Raw genomic sequence first — 21,372 nt, 5'->3', positions numbered from 1 at the left:
ACTGAGAGCAGCAGGGAGGAAGGTAGCCAGGCATCGGGTTCCGGAGGCTGTCAGCAGGAGGGAGGGCACGAGTCAGGGGTGGTCACGCCCTCCTCAGAGAGCGAGGCAACGGTTAAGAGGAAAGTAGAGAGTTGGGCGCGCGCGCCAAGTTCAAATGCAGCGGAAGCTGGAGCAGTAAGCAGCCCGGAGAGTGAGCCAGGTCCTAAAGCCCGCCGCAAGGAGGCAGAAGGATCAGGGGGGTCAGCGTCAGAGGAGAGTAGAAGGGAGGAGGCCCAGGGGGGCAGAAGGACCCAGAGACGTAGGGAGAGGCGAAGGAGGTGGAGCAAGGCTAGGGTATTAAGCTGGTGTGCAAGAGGCGGGGACTCAGACGGGTCTTCGCCGACCTAGGGCAGAAGGTGTAGAGCTGCACGCTGCAGTTCGGAAATGAAACCTGTAACTTAATAAAAACTCTTATAAAGTGAACGCTGGCGGACTTGGTCCTATGTGAGCTGGGACTGGGTGGCAGCCCTGACAGTAAGACCCGTCTCTCAAAAGCTTCGGACACCTGATATCTCGCAGCGGAGAGAGAGGCAGCTGGAGGAGGGGATCGGTGTTTGGGAGCAAGCTCACGACGGTTAGCAGAGATGACGGAAGCAGAGAAAGTTGCAGCGCTGCAACAGGCAGTTACCCAATTGAACGCGGAGGTACTGGCATCCAAGAAGAGGGAGGAGGATGCGGCAGCCGCCTACAGAGATCTCCACGCCAGGTTTGAAGCATGGGTTAAACACGGGCAGCCAGGACCCAGACCGGAGGGGGTTGGGTTGGCACGGAGAGCAGGAGGGCTTGTGGCTCACTTCGATGGGAATTTACAACAGTACCCCAATTTTCGAGCAGACGTAATGTGCGCACTGCAACTGCTGGCAAAAGACTTTAGAGATGAGGAAGAGAAAGTGGGGTTCATACTATCCCATTTGCATGGGGATGCTAAAGCGTGGCTACGCAATTTGTGGAGGGATAAAGATCCGGCGCTTCAGAATGCAGATGCCTTTATCAAAGCGATGGATGCGTGTTTTTTGTCTACTATTGATGTGGATCTTGCCCGACGGGAGATTCATGGACTAAAACAAGGGGGGGCAAGCGTCCGGCAGTACCACGCCCGCTTTTTTGCGCTGGTCAGTGCCTTAGAGTGGGACCGGGATTCGCCCCCTGTCAGAGACCTGTTCTGGGAGGGTCTAAGCTCTGCGGTCAAGGATGAAATTGCAAGGGGGGAGAGGCCCCGAAGCACGCAGGAGGTGGTCCAAAGGGCGCTGACTGTGGGGGTGAGGCTGGAAGAACGTCCATGGTGCAGAGATGAAGGACGTGGAGGGCGCGAAGCAGCGAGAAGTTTCTCTTTCGTTCCAAGAGAAGCAGCGCGTGCGCAATCCACACCTCCGCCAGGAGGGGGAGGGGAACCGATGGAGGTTGGAGGTGCAAAGGCTCAGTCAGCAGCCAGAGCCCAAGCACCGACAGCAGTGAAAGCGAAGCCTCCTAGAGGGAACAGGAAGTGTTACATCTGCGAGGATCCAGGCCATTTGGCGAAAGAGTGTCCCCGGAGGCTCCACAAGCACACTGCAGCCTCAGCAATGGTGACTGCAGCAACGCAGCAAGGAGAACCACAGCAGGGAAACGACGATGTCTGGCTGGAGACAGAGGCACTGGGGCCCAGCCAGACGCATCAGTGAAGCAGTCCCCAGCGATCTTGCAACCCACGGACCCCCTCCCACCCAAACCAGTAGTGCAGCTCACAGCATCTCTCCAGCTACCCGATGGCGTCACTATCGAAGTGCCGCTTTCCGTGGATTCTGGAAGCAACGCAGACTTTATAGCGCAGGATTTTGTGGAGCAGCACGCTATACAGCTACTGCCTGCCACTCTGCCCCTGCAAGTCGTCACAGTGGATGGCAGAGAGTTGCTAGGGGGGCAGGTGGTGAAGCAGACGCCACCGATGGTGATGCGCCTTGGCAACCACAGGGAAGTCATCAGTTTTAATGTCACCCAACTGTCGGACACGCCCATTGTGTTGGGCATGAGTTGGCTGGACAGGCACAGTCCGACACTGGCTTGGTACCAGAGACAGCTGATCTTCGGCTCCTCTTATTGCGCAGAACACTGCATCCTGCCCAGACAGGAGGGAGAGGAGGAGGAATCACAACTGCAGTTGGGAACGTTGCAAGCAGTCCCCCACAAATACGCAGACTTTCTGGAGGTCTTCTGCGAGAAAGAGGCTGACAAGCTACCACCGCACAGGCAATATGACTGCAAGATTGACCTCCTACCAGGGGCGACGCTGCCGAAAGGGAAGCTGTATTCCATGTCTGAGGACGAATTACAGGAACTCAAACAGTTCATAGATCACAATTTGCAGCGCGGTTTCATCCGGGAGTCCAGGGCAGTAGGGGGCAGTCCTGTTTTCTTCGTGAAGAAGAAAGACACGCCCCAAAAAAGACTGGTGGTGGATTTTCGCCTCTTAAACAAGATGACCAAGCCTTCTGATTTCCCCATGCCCAGGATTGACGACCTACTAGCGACGGTGCGCAAGGGACGCGTGTTCACCAAGTTGGACCTGCGAGGTGCGTACAATCTCATCCGCATGAGGGAGGGCGATGAGTGGAAGACAGCCATGTTCACGCCTCTGGGCACCTACGAATACAGAGTGATGCCGTTTGGATTGCAAAACGGTTCTCACTGTTTCCAAGCTTTCATGCATCATGTGTTGGCGGGACTCCTTTACAAGAAGTGCGTCTGCTTTCTGGATGACATCCTGATATTCTCCGAATCGCAGCAAGCCCATGACCAAGATGTTCGAGAGGTGCTGAAGAGGCTGCAGCAGCATAGACTGTACGCCAAACTGGAGAAGTGCCAGTTCGACACGACGGAGGTGGATTTCTTGGGTTACAAGTTGTCGGACAAGGGGCTAGCCATGGACAGCGCCAAGGTTCGTGCGGTGTTGGATTGGAAGAGCCCGCGCAACCGGAAGGAGGTCCAGCGGTTTGTCGGCTTCGCCAACTTCTATCGCAAGTTTATCAAGGGGTTCGCGATGCAGACGGCGGCCATTACGGACACGCTAAGCTCCAAGAAAAAGAAATTCATCTGGACGGAGCAGGCGGAGCAGTCCTTTCAGGCACTCAAGCGTCTCTTCGCGTCGGAAGAGCAACTGCTGCATATCGACCCCAGCAGACCGATGCGGGTAGAGACAGACGCGTCCGATAGAGCAGTGGGAGCTGTCCTGCTGCAAAGGGACCCACAGGGGGTCTGGAGGCCGGGAGCGTTCTACTCCAGAAAGCTCAGCAAGTCGGAGCAGAACTACACCATCTGGGACAGGGAGTTGCTGGCCATTCATGCAGCTTTCAAGGCGTGGAGGCACTTCCTGATCGGCGCCAAGCACACGGTGCAGGTCTGCACGGATCACAAGAATCTGGAGCACTGGCGCACGGCTCAGTTCCTGAACCAGAGGCAGATACGTTGGGCGGAGTTCTTTGCTGACTTCAATTTCCGAATAGAGTACGTCCCAGGCGACACCAACGTCATGGCGGATGCACTGTCCCGCAAACCGCAATACCTCGAAGAGGCGACGCCAGCGGCAGCCATGCACATCTTCGCGCCAACAGCGTGGGCGTGCGCTTCAGCCACAGTAGACCTGGATGCGGTGCGGCGGGCGTTGCAGGACGACTCCTTCGCGCAGGCGAAGATGGCAGAGGTGCACAAGGGCACGGCGAAGGGCGACGAGTTCCAGATACGAGACGGCTTGCTCTTACGTAAAGGGGCCATCTACGTGCCGGGAGACGAACTTCGCGCCAGGGTACTGCAGCAGCTGCACGACGCACCCACGGCCGGGCACTTTGGCACGGAAAAAACGGTGGAATTAGTCGCAAGGGACTTTTGGTGGCCCAGACTGAGAGGGGAAGTCGCGGACTACGTTGCGAGGTGCGACACCTGCCAGAGGGCCAAACCGGTGCACAAACCACCGGCGGGACTGCTGGAACCGCTGCAAACGCCGTTTGAACCGTGGGAGAGAGTGGCCCTGGACTTTGTTACGGATCTACCCAGCTCGAGAGGCAAGACAGCTGTACTAGTGGTGGTGGACTTGTTCACCAAGATGGCACATTTCATTCCGTGTGCGAAGGTGGCCACGGCGGAACAAACCGCCAAACTGTTCATAGATCACGTGTTCAAAGTGCATGGTCTGCCGCGGTCTATCCTGTCCGACCGCGGGCGCCAGTTCGTCTCGAATTTCTGGCAGAAGCTGATGAGTTTTCTAAATGTCAAGGTCGATCTGGCATCAGCAAGACACCCGCAGACCAACGGGCAAGCAGAGAGGGTCAATGCCATCATGCAGCAGTACCTGAGATGCTATGCCAATCAACAACCTGCGACCTGGGTGGATTACCTGCCGCTCGCCGAGTTCGCTTACAACAACACGAAGCACGTGTCCACAGGGGTGACGCCGTTCTTCGCCAACAATGGGAGGAATCCCAGAACCTTCCCGGGACGGGAGAGAGTGGGGGACGGAGAACCACAGACGGCGGACGCGTTCGCGTCAGAGTTGCAGGCGGTACACGATCAACTCAGACGGCAGCTGGAGCTAGCTAAGCACGCCTACAAGGTGCAAGCTGACAAGCACAGGCGGGTTGGCGAAGAGATCCAAGTGGGAGACTGGGTCTGGTTGGCAGCCCACGCAGTGCCGACCAGGTCACTAGCCAAGAAGAAGTTGGGGCACAAGCAAATTGGTCCGTACCAAGTCGAAGCACAGATCAACCCGGTAGCCTTCCGACTGGCGCTGCCGGAGGGTTCCAGAATGCATCCGGTGTTCCACAGGTCGGTGCTCACTCCCTACAAGGCACCTCACAGATTCCAGGAGCCAGGGACGGCACCGAGTCCGTTCCGGGAGCGGACGGAGACGCGAGGGGTGACGCAGCAAGACCCCATCAACGAGGTCACGGAGATTTTGGACTCCAGATGGGGGGAAGAGGGAGTCGAATACCTCCTAGCCAGAGAGGGCACCCGGGCCAGCGCCAATAGCTGGGTGCCAGACTACGCTTTGGAGGAACCCCTGCTCAAGGACGAGTTTCATGCCCTTTTCCCACACAGACCCATGCCAGCGAGCTTCTTCGACGACTGGCTGTTCACGCCCACACTTTCTTCCAGCACGTTCCATGGATTCGACTCGGACGGGGAACCCGCACTGAGCACCCGTTCCCCAGAAGGATCGCCGGCGGGTTCGGCGTCAGACACCTCGTATTGGTGGGACGATCGACCGGAGGAGCAATGGCGCCGGAAGTGGCTGGAGATGCCAGGTCGAGCGACCGACGCAGAGACTGACATGGACGTGTTCGGGGAGGACCTTGGGTTCGAGCACGGCGGTACAGAGATGGAAGCGGAACAGGTCAACGTCGGCGACCGCGAGGAGGAAGACTCGGAGGTCTTCAGTTGGCGGCCAACCACAGGGAGCGAACTGTATCCGGCATTCCCTCCCGTGATGATGGAGCACCCAGCACCCACACCTGAAAGCGGGGAGGGGGGAAGGGGGGGCTTCGAGGGGGGGATGGATGTCAGGGGTTCAGGAGCAGAGACGCAGAGAAGGGAGGAAGCAGAGAGCGAGGGGGAGGAATCCGAAGGGAAAATGAGTGATGATGACGACCCGAGATCTCCAAGCCTAAGCAGTGAGTCAGAGGACTCCCAAAAGGGAGCCCCAGTGAGCAGAGCAAGGGGGGGATCCGGGGGGACACCCCAGGAGGAAGGGAACAGAGGAGATTCAGAGAGTAGCAGCTGGAAGTCGGGACCCACGCTCAAGACTGAGAGCAGCAGGGAGGAAGGTAGCCAGGCATCGGGTTCCGGAGGCTGTCAGCAGGAGGGAGGGCACGAGTCAGGGGTGGTCACGCCCTCCTCAGAGAGCGAGGCAACGGTTAAGAGGAAAGTAGAGAGTTGGGCACGCGCGCCAAGTTCAAATGCAGCGGAAGCTGGAGCAGTAAGCAGCCCGGAGAGTGAGCCAGGTCCTAAAGCCCGCCGCAAGGAGGCAGAAGGATCAGGGGGGTCAGCGTCAGAGGAGAGTAGAAGGGAGGAGGCCCAGGGGGGCAGAAGGACCCAGAGACGTAGGGAGAGGCGAAGGAGGTGGAGCAAGGCTAGGGTATTAAGCTGGTGTGCAAGAGGCGGGGACTCAGACGGGTCTTCGCCGACCTAGGGCAGAAGGTGTAGAGCTGCACGCTGCAGTTCGGAAATGAAACCTGTAACTTAATAAAAACTCTTATAAAGTGAACGCTGGCGGACTTGGTCCTATGTGAGCTGGGACTGGGTGGCAGCCCTGACAATATGATTTTATGATTATTTATTCTGCTAGAATAACAATTTTAAAACCAGAATGTGAAACATTCCTTTGTGTTACAAACTAACACTTGCCTATATATACAATGGAGGTGAGGCAATTAAAGTAGACTGGAGGTGTTGAGAAACACAAATTAAAACTTTCCTTTATTTGTTTCCAGCAGATCAGGCAATGAAAGAGCCAGTAGAAGATACAGACCCTAGCACTTTATCCTCAGAAGAAGTATGTAATTTCCTGAATGTATTGTAATGAAATGAAATGAAATGTAACCGTTAATTCAATTATTGTAAATGTTGGTTACCATTTTATAGTTTTTAATACTGGCAGAACAGGTTCATAAATCCCTGGTATTTCAGGACATTTGGTGAAATGTTTCTGTACCAACTACCCAATGGATGAATTCAGAATAGAACCAGACATCCTAAAATATAGGGGGCTGCCACCAAAACCAAGCACCACACAGAAGCCCAGTTCACATATTATAGCTTACTGGGACCATGGGAACGTTGTTGCGTCTGGAAGTTTGAAGTTGCTGTTCATACCCACTTTCAGCACAGTGAAGCATGGCAGCTAAGCCAAGGCGTGTAATCTGGACCTGATACTGTGCTTAAGGTCTCTCCTCTTAAACCTTGAGCCATAACTGAGGTCTGATCTATGGTTACCGGTCATGATTAAGGAAGACAGACTTGAACCTTATTCCTGGGTTTGGGGAACCTACACATTCACATGGTTCTCAGAAGCCATAGTTTGGCTTACTGTGACATGTGAACCAGGCCACTGAGATCCCCCCTTCTCCCACCACAATGCATAATTCAGCTAATTCTATTACCTGCCTATGTATGGTACTTTCTCATATGATGTGAAATGGGACAGAGAGGGAAACACTTAGAATAATTAAGCCAAGGTATGGGGCAAGTTGCATTACAAGTATCAAAAGGAGAGAGGGATGCTGTTTTCAGTGGCAGCTCCATGACATCTGTGATTCTGCAATTTCTATATCTGTTATTGAAGCATTCAGACCACCACCATGGGGAAAAGGATGGTGGGTCAGTGGTAGAGCATCTGCCTTGCATTCAGAAGGTCCAAGCCAAGCCCCCTTTTGTCTAAAACCCTGGAGAGCCACTGCCAGTCAGTGTAGACAATACTGAGCTGGATGGACCTATTGTCTGACTCGGTGTAAGACAGCTTCCTAGCTTCTGAAGCCCACTAAAGGGTTTAACAAAGCTCCGTTTATTTCTTCCATGTTCCTTCCTGTCTGGGACTGCAGAAACAGGAGGATTATGGAGTACCTAGCAAGCTGCCATACAGGGCAGTTCACACCCTGTTCAGTTTGGTAGGCCTGATGTAGAGGAATGGGAAAAGACAGTTTTACAAGGCAACAACAATTAAGTTTGTCAAAATATATCTGATGGCATATTTTGTCTCCCCATCTTTTGAACAGACAAACAAGTACCCTGTTCAAGACACAGCACTACCAAAAGGTAAGTGCAGAAAATTGTAGTAGCTATATATTTGTAATTATCTAAAACTTTCCTAAACTATGCAAAATAAGTGTAGTTGTCACTTGATATGGAAAATATACATTGAAATGTCTCTAAAGCCAATGTAGAAAAGTTTGTTTTTAAAACACTTAATTACTGTCTGAATACCAAGTGACCACACATGGAACATCACATGGGGTTATTCAGGTTATCCCTTCTCATTGCAGTCCTGCCCAAGATGCTGCTTGGGAGCGGGAGTGGGACTCAGGGAAATCTATGGGGCTATTGTTGGAAGTGAAACTGGCAGTCCCTCAATCTGTGTGCGAAAGTGCCTTCACACAGAGGAATGGACTGTAGCTCGGCAGTGGAGCATCTGCTTTGAATGCAGAAGGTCCCAGCTTCCATCCCCAGGAAGAGCTGGGAATGTTTGAGAGGAGCTTAGACAACACATCACTTTGGACTTTTGGATGAAAGCAGCAGAAGGAGCAGGCAGGTTGCCTCAGTTTAACGCAGGAACCAGGGAATGACCTCTCTTCTCGTTTGCTGCACTTGGGAGAAAGATGACTTCCTTTCTTGCAGCACCTAAAATATCTCTCTCCACCCCTTAGCCTTGCTATTTCTGCCCCATCCCCATCGCTACCCTTGCTTTCCTTCCACCTCCCACTCTGTGCTCGCTATTTCTTGCTCTCCCAGCCCTTAAGCTCTTTCTCCCCCTCTCCTAGCCTCCCTTTCTTTCCCTTCCTCCCTCTAATCCAGGGGTCAGCAACCTTTTCCAGCCGTGGGCCGGTCCACTGTCCCTCAGACCATGTGGAGGGCCAGACTATATTTGGGGGGGGTGAATGAATTCCTATGCCCCGCAAATAACCCAGAGATGCATTTTAAATAAATAAAGCATACATTCTGCTCATGTAAAAACACCCAGCAGGCCCCACAAATAACCCAGAGATGCATTTTAAATAAAAGGACACATTCTACTCATGTAAAAACACACTGGTTCCTGGACCATCCACAGGCCAGATTGAGAAGGCGATTGGTCCGCATCCGGCCCCCGGGCCTTAGGTTGCCTAGGTAAAGGTAAAGGTACCCCTGCCCGAACGGGCCAGTCTTGACAGACTCTGGGGTTTGTGCGCCCATCTCACATCTATTGGCCGGGGGCCAGCGCTGTCCGAAGACACTTCCGGGTCACGTGGCCAGCGTGCCTACCCCTGCTCTAATCACTCTGTTCCCTCCACCCCCAGCTCCTCACCATGCTCTCCCCCACTGCCAATGCACCACCTAAACTCTTGCGTGTTTGTGCAAAAAGTGTGTCTCTGCGTAAAGTGTGTTATGCCTGTTATGATCTCTGGCTGCACCTTTCCCCCAGTCACCCTGCTGCTAGGTGACCTGCCCTGCCCTGCCCTTTCTCCTGTTCTTCACTCCAGCGGCCCCAACCTTCTTCTGTGCCACCAGATGTTGTGAACATCTTTTTTAACAAAAATAATAATGCATGCATGGCTCGCTCCTGTTTGCCTTTTGCAACACATGTACATCCATTTTTTGCCCTCTCTCCATCACCAGCAGAAGGGAGCAGCATTATATTTTAAGGGCAATAGACAGTTTAGGCCTAAGCATGTCTTAAGTATTCAGAGGTGAATCCCATTGAGCAGTAGAGAGTCTGGAACTTCGGTGGGAACAGCACCATTAACAGCTCACAATACAGGCAAGTCCCAACCAGGCCTCCCACCACTCCAGACAGCCTGGGGCGTCAAGAGACCTCATTCAAGAATGTTTAATTTGATATCCAATAAACGTTATCATTAATTAGAGGGTTGTTTGGAAATTTTGTTTTATGTGATTTTGTTTTAGAAAATCCATGTAAACTGTCTTGGAAGGGTTATGCCCTGAAAGGTGGGTTTGACACATTCTAAATGCATGCCAAAAGAGCTTCATTACTTCCTAGTACTGTAAATGTGATTAGAATTGCAACATTGGTGTCACTTTTGCTGTAACTTTAACCAAGTGTAACATTAGGTACATGAATTCAATGAAAATGCTTGTGTTTTTTTCTAGTGCAAATAGTAGGCATGGGGAGCAGGATTGTGGCCACAGCAGGACATGCAGTGGTGCAGACCAAAAAATGTCCCCACCATGCTCCTGTTTGAATTGAGAAGAAAGCTTCTGTTGGTAGTTAAACTGCCCACCTGCAGAGGCACAATCCTGCTCCCTGGCAACTGTGATTTACATAGTTCAAAGTGCCTGTTAGCTGGCCCATTGGATTAATTGCTGCAGAATGAGTGCTGTGCCTCAGCAACACCATAGAACATTTTAATTATTCTATTGCAGTTGTGGCCTGTGCCTTCTGTTTCTCCTCCATCTCTCATCGTGTCAAGCCCAGCATCTTAAAATTGAGTAGACAAGACTGGAGTTGTGCATTAATAGTACAAAGTCCTGTTCCCTGCCAAATCCTGTATAAAGTTGGACAAGATTGATAGATAGAGCATTTTTTTGCAAATCAAATGGGACTGGGTATTTAAATGCAACTTTAAATGCAATAAGAGTAAGACAGGTGTTTTGGGAGAGGTGTTTAGCATAACGAATGGTGGTGATTCTTCACTCATAATGCACATGCACAGAGTGGGATGTTGTTATTGTTGTTCTTAATCCATGGCTTCCATGTTGTGGGGAGCCAGTGAACTGGATGTTGTGCCCCTGGTATAAATTGCCTCTTTTGCAATATGTAGAGCTCTTGGCAAGCCATTGCTGGTTTTGCTAGTATGGGCTTCTTGCCCTGATATATAAATTGTCATAATCTAGCAAAGATGGTGAGAGCTGAATGTGACTAACACTTCAGAATTTGCCTTTTTAGACGATGAATACCAAACAGAAAAAGTGACATTGGAAATAGCATCTGTTAACATTAGGAGCCTGACATCTGAATCGGGTCTCATACAACAGGTAAGCTAGCATGTTTTGCTGATACATAAAGCTTAATTAACATTTTTTGTGTCCCAACAGCTCACTACTAGTTCAACAGAAGTCTTGTTTTAGTCTGGTGTTCAAAAGATAAAAAGGGGAAAGAGATGACACAAAGCCATGGAAAAGCCCTCAACCCCCAGGCAATCCCAGGTCAACATCTATCTCATATTTGAAGCATGGGCACCTTGGGTCTCCAGTTAAGATCTTAACAGGTGGTCAGGATCATATGGCAGCAAGCAGCTCTCAAAGAAACTCCCACACTGTTTGAGGCTCTGTAGCAGGGGTAGGGAACTCCTGGCCTGTGGACCAAACATGGTCCTCCAGGCCTGCCCATTTGGCCCTTTTCAGGAAGCCATGCCCATCTGCCCCACCCCTGACATACTCTGTCCCAGCTTCTGCCAGCCTAGCAGTCCAAAAACATACCAGTGCAAGTAGATAAATAAGTACCCCTGTGGTGCGAAGGTAAACAGCATTTCTGTGCACTCTGGCTTCCATCACAGTGTCCTGTTGCACCAGAAGCAGTTTAGTCATGCTGGCCATGTCGCCCGGAAAGCTGTCTGTGGACGAACACCAGCTTCCTCAGCCTGAAAAGTGAGATGAGCACCACACCCCATAGTCGCCTTTGACTGGACTTAACCGTCCAGGGGCCCTTTATCTTTGCCTTGCCTATATGATGTCAGGTATGGGCTGGGTAATGGTGGGTCCTCAAAGGTGTACATAAGTGTAAAGTTTCCAGTTGTTCCTTTGATCCGACGAGGCGTGCTCCCACCAATTATTTAGTTAATGGGCGGAGGGGAGCATGCCTTCAATCCCCTCATTTGAAGAAGAAATGCATGAGGGAAAGGGGGTCTGAAAGCTCCTTTGTAAACATCTTCATGAGAAGATGTTTGCAAGGGGCTGTTTGAAAACCCCAGTTTTCTTTGAAGTCCCAACCATCAAGGCTTCAAAGGAAAGCATCACTAGATGTCACTATGAAGCCTGTATGCTGACGTCTAGCTACTGGTCCAATTAGGTGCTGGGTCACACCCTATTCTGGGCTCTGTTATGGCAGTGTGGGTGAGGCGCTCATTAATGCATAACCTCACCCACTTCTCATGGAAGTAAACCAGAGGCCATTTTTTGGTGTTAGGTTTGGGACTGGTGTGAAGTGGTGCTCTCCGTGGGGATGTGGTCGTGGTTTGGAGGATTTGATGCAAGTGTGCTCCTCCTCCATGCCCCACCCCCATGACTACATCCCATTTTGGCTGTTTTGCTCCTGTACTTTCACTAGTAGAATGTTCTATTAGCATATTCTGTGTGGTTTCACTGATGTACTTTTCGTGCTAATGTTGTGTCTCAAGTTCTTCAATGCAGTAGTGCTTCCACCAAATCCTATAGCCCCTCAGCTGGCTGAACTTGAGTACAGGATTGTACCCTTAGGGAACAAAAGGTCTTCGTCAAAACAACACATCATATTAAACTGGCTTCTGACTTCAGTTGAAGTGTGTGTGTGTGTGTGTGTGTGTGTGTGTGTGTGTGTGTGTTTTAAAGCAGTGAAGCTGATTTCCCTTTACAAATGTCTCAGTGTATTTGCAGAAGCTACATTTTGCCTTTAGGGTGTACTGGTTTTTCTCATCTTCCAACACATGGAAGGCAAATTTGTAGTTCTGTCTGGTCTTGCAATTTATTAATAGGCAATAAAAATGATCTTGTTAAATGGCAATGTTTTAATAGCTGGTTACTTCTCTTACAGTATAAACATACACTGACTAACATGCACCAAAATGGACACAACTGTATTTGAAGTTGTTTTAGAAGTAATTGCATGTGAATTAATCTTTTATTGAATTGGTGGAGTTTGTGGCAAGTCTTGACAGGAACAGCTGAGCTCCTACCTACCACTCTGGCATTGAACTGCAGCCTGCTTGTCTGGCTCACAAGACACAAAGCTAAACTACCACAAGGGACAGGGGGCTGTATATGTATGGCAGCACACACTGTAATGGGAGGATCTCATGTTGTTGTCTTGTTGCACATTTTTCTAAAAAGGGGGGCCACCTTGGGTTTAGCGAGAATTCTTAGATATTATACAAAATTGGGTGTTTTAATATAAATCCAAACAAAGCAATTTTTTATCCTGCTTTTGCAGTTTGCTCTGAAATGCCAATCTGGCACACAGTATACTAATTTTATCCTGCTTTAGCTTCATTCTTCCTGTAAAGTGTTCTTGTTGATATGATTCAAAGACTCTGGTAGGTCAATTCCATTTGAACACAAAGAGGTTAATTTGGGGTGCCATAGTTTTCAGCAGGGTTGAACAGAATGAGCCAATGATTCACTTGACTTTGGAAAACAGAGGGGTACATCCCACTATGCTCTACTAGGTGCTGCCATCCCCTTTCACATTAGATTACCCATTTAGAGTTTCATCTTGGATTTATTAATCTGCTACAGGATTGATATCTAGTTGTCTTCCTTGGTCACCATGGGAGATACTTGATATTTAGTGTCTAGCTCTTTCCAAAGGCATCTGACTGATGTTGGAAAACATACTGCTGGACTAGATGGATCCTTGTTCTGATCCAGAAGGGTGGTCCTTATGTCCTTAGTAAAGAACCAGTGGCTGTAGGGCATGCCTCCAGGCCTCTGGGATTATCAGACAATCCTCAGGACACAATCCTCTTAAACGTTCCAGACAGCATTCTAGACTACAACTGGGACCAGCAGCCAACTGTTGCAGGGTTGCCGTTCACAGTCAGCCATGCCCTGCCTCCAGGATATTCTATTCCATTCTCCTACCTACAATGGTCAGTTGCCATTCTGTGACTACCAGGCATGCTGAGTTCCCATTGGGCTATTTTGGGGTAGTGGGGCAGGTTCCCCTACTTAGGATTCTTCCTAAATATTTTTTGTGCTTCTGCAAACATTGGGAGTTTCCCCAAGTCTGCTGACACCTCCCTTTTGTGCACGGGTGCTGCCATTTTGGGTACAATGAGCAGTAGCACTCATGCCTGGACATTGGAAATAGAAGGACTGATATTGCAGTGCTGACTCTCCACCGAAGTTCTGACTCTCTTAACACATGGCATTGTCTTTTCTCTCTGTCTATTCCCTTAAATCGATTGCCAGTATTTCTCCCTACAAAGTTACAGTTCTGGTCATGTTTCTATCAGTTCCTGCTATCTCTATTCTGGAGAAAGTCCACCAGCATCTCAGCAACCAGAAGCAACACACACTATCATATCCTGTCTTGTTTTCTTTGTTTTAAATAGTTCTTAATAGCTCAGCCGGTAAAGCATGGGACTCTTAATATTCCCAAAATATTTCTGCATTGCAGGGGCTTGGACTAGATGACCCTCATGGTCCCTTCCAGCTCTACAGTTCTATGCCAAAACTTTAGGAGAGCTGGGAAAAACCACAGTAATGGCAGTACAGTCATACTTTGGATCCCGAACACCTTGTGAGTTGAACATTTTGGCTCCCAAACACCACAAACCTGGAAGGGAGTGTTCCAGTTTGCAAACATTCTTTGGAACCCGGATGCTCAACATGGCTTCTGTGGCTTCCGATTCGCTGCAGGAGCTTCCTGCAGCCAATCGACAGCTGCACCTTGGTTTCTGAACATTTTGGAAGTCAAACGGACTTCTGGAACGTATTCCGTTTGACTTCCGAGGTACGACTGTAGTAAATTTTCCCCCTGCCCTGGGATACAGATATCAGCTGAGCAACATTTCCAAAGATTTCAGTGAGAAATCCTTAGTCGACTGGTGTCTAGGGTTTATGCAAATCTGACAATATAAATAAAAGTTATTTAGTACTGGAAAAGAGAAATCCAGTGAGGGAGAAGCCTCTTGATTATGACTACAACTCTCTCATTAGCATGTAACATTTCACCAGAGAGAATGGTGCAGGGAACACTGACTTTCAACCGAGATAAAAATGTGTAGGATTCTGCCTGCCCCTTCTGCGGATTCTGATTATCCCCAGAAGACAGATTAGGCATTGTGTGCATAGTTGCCATGGCCGTAGCACATACATTATCTATGTAGCTTATTTGGAATGGATTTACTGATGCAGTTAAGCGTAGGTGGGCAAGGTGTCTGGTTACAGTGTCTTATATAACTACATAGTTTACCTGTATTTGCATGCACAATTTACGATCTGATCCAGAGTGTTTTGTGATACTCTTGAGTGAATGAAGCTATACAAAAGGCAACTGTATTTTCCTGAAGATATCTCAAGGGAAAGCCCCTCGTTGCTCTAATCTTTAAAACCTAAAATAAACAGGGAAAGGGTTTTCTTCATCTGGGTTTATAGCCTTTTCGTAATAGTGCAAGCTGTTGCTGCTGATCTGTTGCCATCGCCAGGGTCCTTCTTGGCCTAACCTTACTGCTGAGAAATGTTTGTCCAAATCATTTAAAGCCTTGCATAAAATGGTTAATCTCACCCGCTCATCTCCCCCCCCCAAAAGCAATAGCTACTTACGTATTTCTCTAGATTCAGGCCTCATAGGTTGATAAATTAAAGTTCCTTTCCCTGGAACAAGACTTTAAATCAACGCTACTTTTTTTTGCAGCCAGAAGAAGATGATGACAGCCAAAGTAGTACTGGTGAATCACCTACAGGTAATGCAGTGCCCCTAGCCAAATGAACTTAGTGCCTGGATTGAATTTAGAACCGCCAGCAAACAAAGGGAATTATCTTTATTATGTTGATTGTAAAAAAAACACAAAAAACCAAACACTTTTATCTTACACAACTGTGCTCTATTATAGCATAGTTTCTTAGATCAGACTTTAACAAAATGTTTAGTGGTTGCTCAAGGTGTCTTTTAAAAGTGATCCTGTAAGGTGGAGACATGCAGAAAATTAATATTAATATTGAACTTGTTTGTCCAGATAACTTGCATGAGGCCCCTGCTCCTGTTTTTTTTTTTGTTTTGTTTTTTTAAAACTGGGGAAGTTGGAAGGTTAACCCATTCTGATACAACTTTTATTAGCAGCATGTCCAGGCCGCTTCATCAGGTATCATGGTAGTATGGTAGCATAATCAGCTCTGTTGGATTTAGCTAGTCAGAGCTCAGCAGTAGAGCACATGGGTTGCACACATGATGCTTCTGCTGTCTCCAGTTAATAAGATCTCACAGAAGTAGTCTGAGATTTTGGGAAGCCACTACCAGTGAGAATGGACAATGCCAATCTAGATGGGTTAATGATCTCAGTAGACGGCTGCTTTCTGTGTCTGTATGCTTTCTATGTTCTCTGTGTAGTGCATAAGAAAACCATAGATATGCTCATTTATTTCAGAAACAGTTTGTGTAGGGTTCCCATATGTCTGGGAAACCCCAGACATGTCCTCTTTTGGGGGGGCCAACATGCCCATCCGGGCAGATTTTTACATTTTCAAGGAAATGTCTGAGTTTTGAGGGCTTGGGTGGCTCGGGCTGCTCTGCACACCGCAGCCACTGCTAGCCTGAGCTGGGGAAAGAGGCAAGCGGACACCCTTATTTGCTCTTCAAGATATGCCAACCCTAGTTTGTGAAGCATATTATTTTTCAGAATTGCAAGTATTGGCCCAATCCAGATGGGTTTGATAAGCCATGGCTTTATATCCAGAATACAGCTCTATATCTTGAAGAGAACTCTTAAATCTCAGTTTCCTGGCTCTGGTGTCATGAAACTTTGGCTTAAGAAACCAATAAAGTTTTGTTGAATCCGCACAATGGAGGGGAGAGGGGAAGGAGGGAGCATGTAGGTAAGTGGCTCATTCCCAGTTTGATAAACTACAATTCATTGATCAGTACAGCTGAATGAGGCCATTGAGTTTTATGTGCCACAAAGCTAAGGAATAACTCCAATATAATTGTACTTCTAGCTCTGAAGAAGTCATGTACAGAAAATGGCACCTGCTCCTTATGTTTGTCTCGCCAGCCAACCATCAGTGACCTGCTCAATGATGAGGACTTGCTGTATATGATGAGGATAAAGTTGGATCCTGCCCACCCTACAGTGAAAAACTGGAGAAACTTTGCAAGCAAATGGGGAATGACCTACGATGAATTGTGTTTCCTGGAACAGAAACCACAGAGTCCCACCTTGGAGTTTTTGCTACGCAATAGTGACAGAACTGTGGAGCAGCTGATTGATCTCTGTAAATTATATCAAAGAGTTGATATTGAGAAAATGCTGCTGAAGTGGGTGGAAAAAGAATGGCCAAAGAGACGGCATGGAACCTATCAGGACAGCTACTAAATGAAAGAAAATGCCCAGTCCACATTACTTCTATGGTGTAAAATTGAAAGAGTAACATAACTCTGTTCAGTTTGCTAAGTGTGCATGTGTAGCTTTCCTTTGTTAGTGAAAGGAACCACATTCATTTTTGCAGCATAAAATGTTTACTGTATCTGTAACAACACAGGTGATCTTTAAATATGCATCAGCTCAATGCAGCAAAAGAAGAATGACATCCACAATACACTATTTGGGCTGACTGCACAGTTACTTCCTTCAAACAAACTGAACTATAATTAATTCCCATTTTCACGGAGAGAATAATGAAAGTGAAGAAGGAAAAGGGTCTGGACTCCTCTTTAAAGGGCCCATACCTGTACTGCTGGGGCCTGTTCCACCCCACCATAGTTGCCTCAGCCATAGAGAGAAGAAAGCAGACCATACCAGCACTGGAATATCCTCATTTATTTAACCTAGCCCGCTAATTCCTGTGGGGATATATTTTTGTACTTCTAAAGATATATGTGAACTGTACAGAAGTAAGGCATGTGCTTCTGAAGAAAGCAGTCTAGGGGCACCCAAGGTTGGCTTCCTTGGGCCCTGACAACCTCCAGAGCCCCCTCATCCTGCCGCTACCCATCTAGCAGCCCTGAGTGAGCCGGCAGTGAAAGGAGCAAGGAATAAATGGACCAGCACTCTCTAATTGCCTCACCCTCTCCTTAGGGTGTGGATTAGGCCCAAAGGACAGGACAAATGGATGGGTAATGTCAACAGTAATAAGAAGGATGTGGGACTACTTGAAATGGGGTACCTGAAGGCATCTAGCTGAAGGTCTCCCAAAACCTGGAGCTGACAGTGGGAGTATATAGTCCTCTTTGCCTTATGTTTGTGTCAATACAGATTGAGTTTTACTGCTACAATTAAAGGTCCTGGACTATGAGTGGGTGACACAGAAAATTGTGGCAGCTTCCCTTTGCTGTTGCTTCTGAAAGCTATGATCAGCAATTGCATTCCCTTGACTTAAGGTTGGTTTCTCTTCCCCGCCCCCCATCTGTATTCTTGAGTATTAGATGTCATCCAGATCTTTCAAGTTCTAACCTGCATAACGAAAATAAACTCTGAACATTTTATGTTTGGAACAGCTTTGTATTTGGAATCGTGTGCTGTTTAGATACTCTGCTTTAATAAATTAATTTTGGGCAAGTATTATAAACAACATAGTCATTATATAAATTTGTGTTTAAATAAAGCAATACCTTTAGGGTGTGCAATCCTGTATTGCAAGTAAAATAAATTGCATACAGTATTTAGTTCACAGAGAATTGTCAAGAGCCAGTAGCTCTAGCTTGTTTCAGATTATTCAAGTTCACTGTAGTGTCTCTGTAGTTTTAGATCTTTTAGCTTCTTTGAATTAAAGTGGTTAAATCTCAAATGTGGCAATATATTGAAATATTTTTGGAGTGATTCCATTAATTGGAATTGCTCATTCCCTGTGGTTAGTAGATTTGTTCCAACATGTTTTCAGAGACAGTTTGAGAACTAGTATTAGAGGCTGTTACAAAGCATTTATCTCTACAATATTATCATAACAATTATGAGAGATCTATTAGTAAACTATTGAAAGAAATAGTCTCAGAAATTAACTTTCAGATTAATTACAGTCACTTGAATATGCATTGGTTTATATCTTACATAGCATGACACAATGGTGGGCAGAGGGCCAATTCAGAGGTAAAAGTCAGACACTTTGAATACATTACAAATGTGAAGGGTATGCTGTAGAAAAAATGAATCATTTGCTACATATGTGAATAGAAAAAGGGATCATTTGTTACACATATGAATCGGAACAGAGATAATGAGAAACCATAGGATCAAGATCTGTATTTAAAGAATGAAGGGCTAAACCATTTTATTTTAATATAAAATAAAATGTTGAGCTATAGCCCTAAGCATGCATGCTTAGCAGCAATTCGTTTAAATTGAATGGGACTTACTTCCGAGTAGGTATGCTTATGACTGAAGCCTTTTTCAGACATGCTAAGCTCTTGAAAATTCTTCTGAATAGCTTTCGGAGCTGCTGCCTTCAAGAACAGATGAGGCAAGTTAGCTTTGAATGTTGAGTGAAACCTCAGCCGCAGTGTGTTTACTCCTTTTACTCACATAATAATATGCTGAATTTTTAAGAATTGCTAAGTATTTTTTTACTGTAATGGATCTGTGTTTACATAGTCTCTACTGTATATATAACCGGTCTCTGTTACATGTTTGTGTTATACCTTGGTTTCTAACATTAGTAGAAGAAATCAATCCTGTTTATTAGATTTTGACTGAGTGCACTGCTTGTTTTTCCCCCTAAACTACTGTTGCTGTAATTATTTAAGGCAAACATTTCCATCAAATGAATGGAAGATGTGTAAACTCAACAGCCTTAATTTAGAATACAATGGATGAATACCTTGGCGTGGCCATGTGTCCTACTTTACACAGAGAGAGTTCTCCATTTAAAGGGCTGTCCTGTACTTGAAGGACTATCTTGCCGAAGTCTGGTAAAAAAAGCAAATTAAAAAAAAAAAACATTAAAAGGGAGAGCAGGAGCCCAGAAGTTTCCCATCAACAACTACCACCTAGACAGCATGTACACAGCTCGCCTGGTCACATTCTTCCCCACTAATGTGAGGTGCATTGTATTTCCATTTAAATTACAGTTAATATTTTCTAAAACCAGCATGCGCATTTTTTGTTCTTTTCTTTTTGCAGATCTGTGATTTGACTTTTTTGGGGGGGTGATTCATTAGAGGCCACCCTAGAAAACCAATGATGAGAGCACCATGTGTGCCCAGGCCTCCCATTAGTGGCTATAAGAGGAAAGGATTTCATCAGTCTTGGAAATCTTGCCCTTCCTGTAATTGTCAACAATAAGAGTGTGGGCTAAATGGGGAGGCCTGTTGGTGCTTGAAGTCTGGCCGGCAGGCCACAGGTTCCCCGCCTTTGGCTTAGATTGAGCTCTGAATCGAGCCATTTTTGTGAAATTTATCATTCCAATTCATTGCAACCATTGATCATGGCATCTTATGATTTGACTGTGCATTTGTTTATCTCCAAGAACGCTCACAGAATGTCCTTGTTTTATCAGGACAGTGATATCCAATATATTGTAAAATGAGACTGATAGAGTGGAGAATTGATCTCGTTTTATAAAAATATTATTAAAAAATAACGAACAATTTCTAGATCTCTATTATTCACTATATTCTGTAAACAACCAAGCAGCAGACACGTTCAGGTCTTGAGTAATAACTATAGTCTGTCCCAAAAGATAAACCTACTAAAGGGTTTCCCGGAGGAGCATTTTCAAAAACTATACAAGGAGTCTTCATGCAGTTTCTTGCATCTTCAACATTTATCAAATGTTAGATGGAATCCATGCTTCAAATTTTAATATTTTCTGAATATATGTTCTGGATGTTTCAGATTTAGGGACACTGAATTGAGATTGTTCACAGTGAAAGGAAAGGAAAGGAAAAATATCAAAAGGCATTATAAGATGCCACTGAGCACCATGGTAGGAAGAAAGAGTCTTCTTTGCATCACACCACTGACTTTCCTTCCATTTGCCTACCTATGTGTTGGTATGGAACATACAGCTACTCTGAGAGGATAAAATTATAGCTATCAAATGCCAACCTATTTATGTTCCTCTTCCCCCTACTCTCCTTTTTGTCTTGGGCTTAATTTGTGCTAAGATTACATACAAAAGTTCGGCTGTGAGGCCTATTTTTATCTCCGACAAGCAATTCAAGCTCTAATTAGGTTCTTGGCACAAACCCACAAGCCCATCCCACAAGAGCATTGCTTAGTTATCTTATACGTGAAGTGCAATGCAACATGGGTTTCTCTCATCCTTTCTTACATTTTTTTAGGCACTTCGTATTATAAGTTTAAGCTGTTATATGTACTGCCGTTTCATTCACTTCTGCCATGTTGGACCGATGTGATTGGGACTGTAGGGTAGGTTGATAACTTTAAATTTAACTGAGCCAGCTTCACACTAAGCTAAAAATCCAAGCAATAATATGAGGGAACATCTGCTTAATTGCTGAGCACAAAGGTCTGAAGCACAGACGCAGCAATCCTATACCCACATTATGTGGGGGCTAGAGATATGTTAGTGCTATGCTGGGGGAACAGTCACTACACTGTGCTCATCCCAGCTGGAGAGAAGAAAATGACCCAGCTAAAACAAAACAAAAATGGTGGGAAAACATCAGGCATGCACACTGTGTCCCTAAAACACCTCCACAACATGCACGTCAGGGACTGTGCAAGTGATGGCACCCACATTTCAGATAAACCGAGCACAAACTACACAGGTGGGCTTTCGCAGGAA

General features: G+C 46.9%; 1 protein-coding gene across 3 annotated transcripts in view; it reads left to right on the top strand.

The window, feature by feature from the left end:
• Window positions 1-18,121, top strand: part of EDARADD (EDAR associated via death domain) — a 37,462-nt gene extending 19,341 nt beyond the window's left edge. For 2 of the 3 annotated variants that reach the window (XM_082215119.1, XM_082215118.1), the window contains exons 4-8: window positions 6,498-6,559; window positions 7,779-7,818; window positions 10,664-10,752; window positions 15,329-15,377; window positions 16,627-18,121. In XM_082215119.1, the coding sequence (XP_082071245.1) occupies window positions 6,498-6,559; window positions 7,779-7,818; window positions 10,664-10,752; window positions 15,329-15,377; window positions 16,627-17,003 (617 nt within the window). In that variant the 3' untranslated portion in view covers window positions 17,004-18,121. The remainder of the gene's footprint in view (window positions 1-6,497; window positions 6,560-7,778; window positions 7,819-10,663; window positions 10,753-15,328; window positions 15,378-16,626) is intronic. The other variant, XM_082215120.1, reaches the window with a different exon arrangement.
• The last annotated feature ends 3,251 nt before the right edge of the window (window positions 18,122-21,372 follow it).

This window comes from Podarcis vaucheri, assembly GCF_965113315.1.
Source record: "Podarcis vaucheri genome assembly, chromosome: 3".
In the NCBI taxonomy this organism is placed as follows: Eukaryota; Metazoa; Chordata; class Lepidosauria; order Squamata; family Lacertidae; genus Podarcis; species Podarcis vaucheri.
The sequence above is the reverse complement of the archived record's forward strand: the minus strand, read 5'-3'. Positions and strand labels throughout refer to the sequence as shown.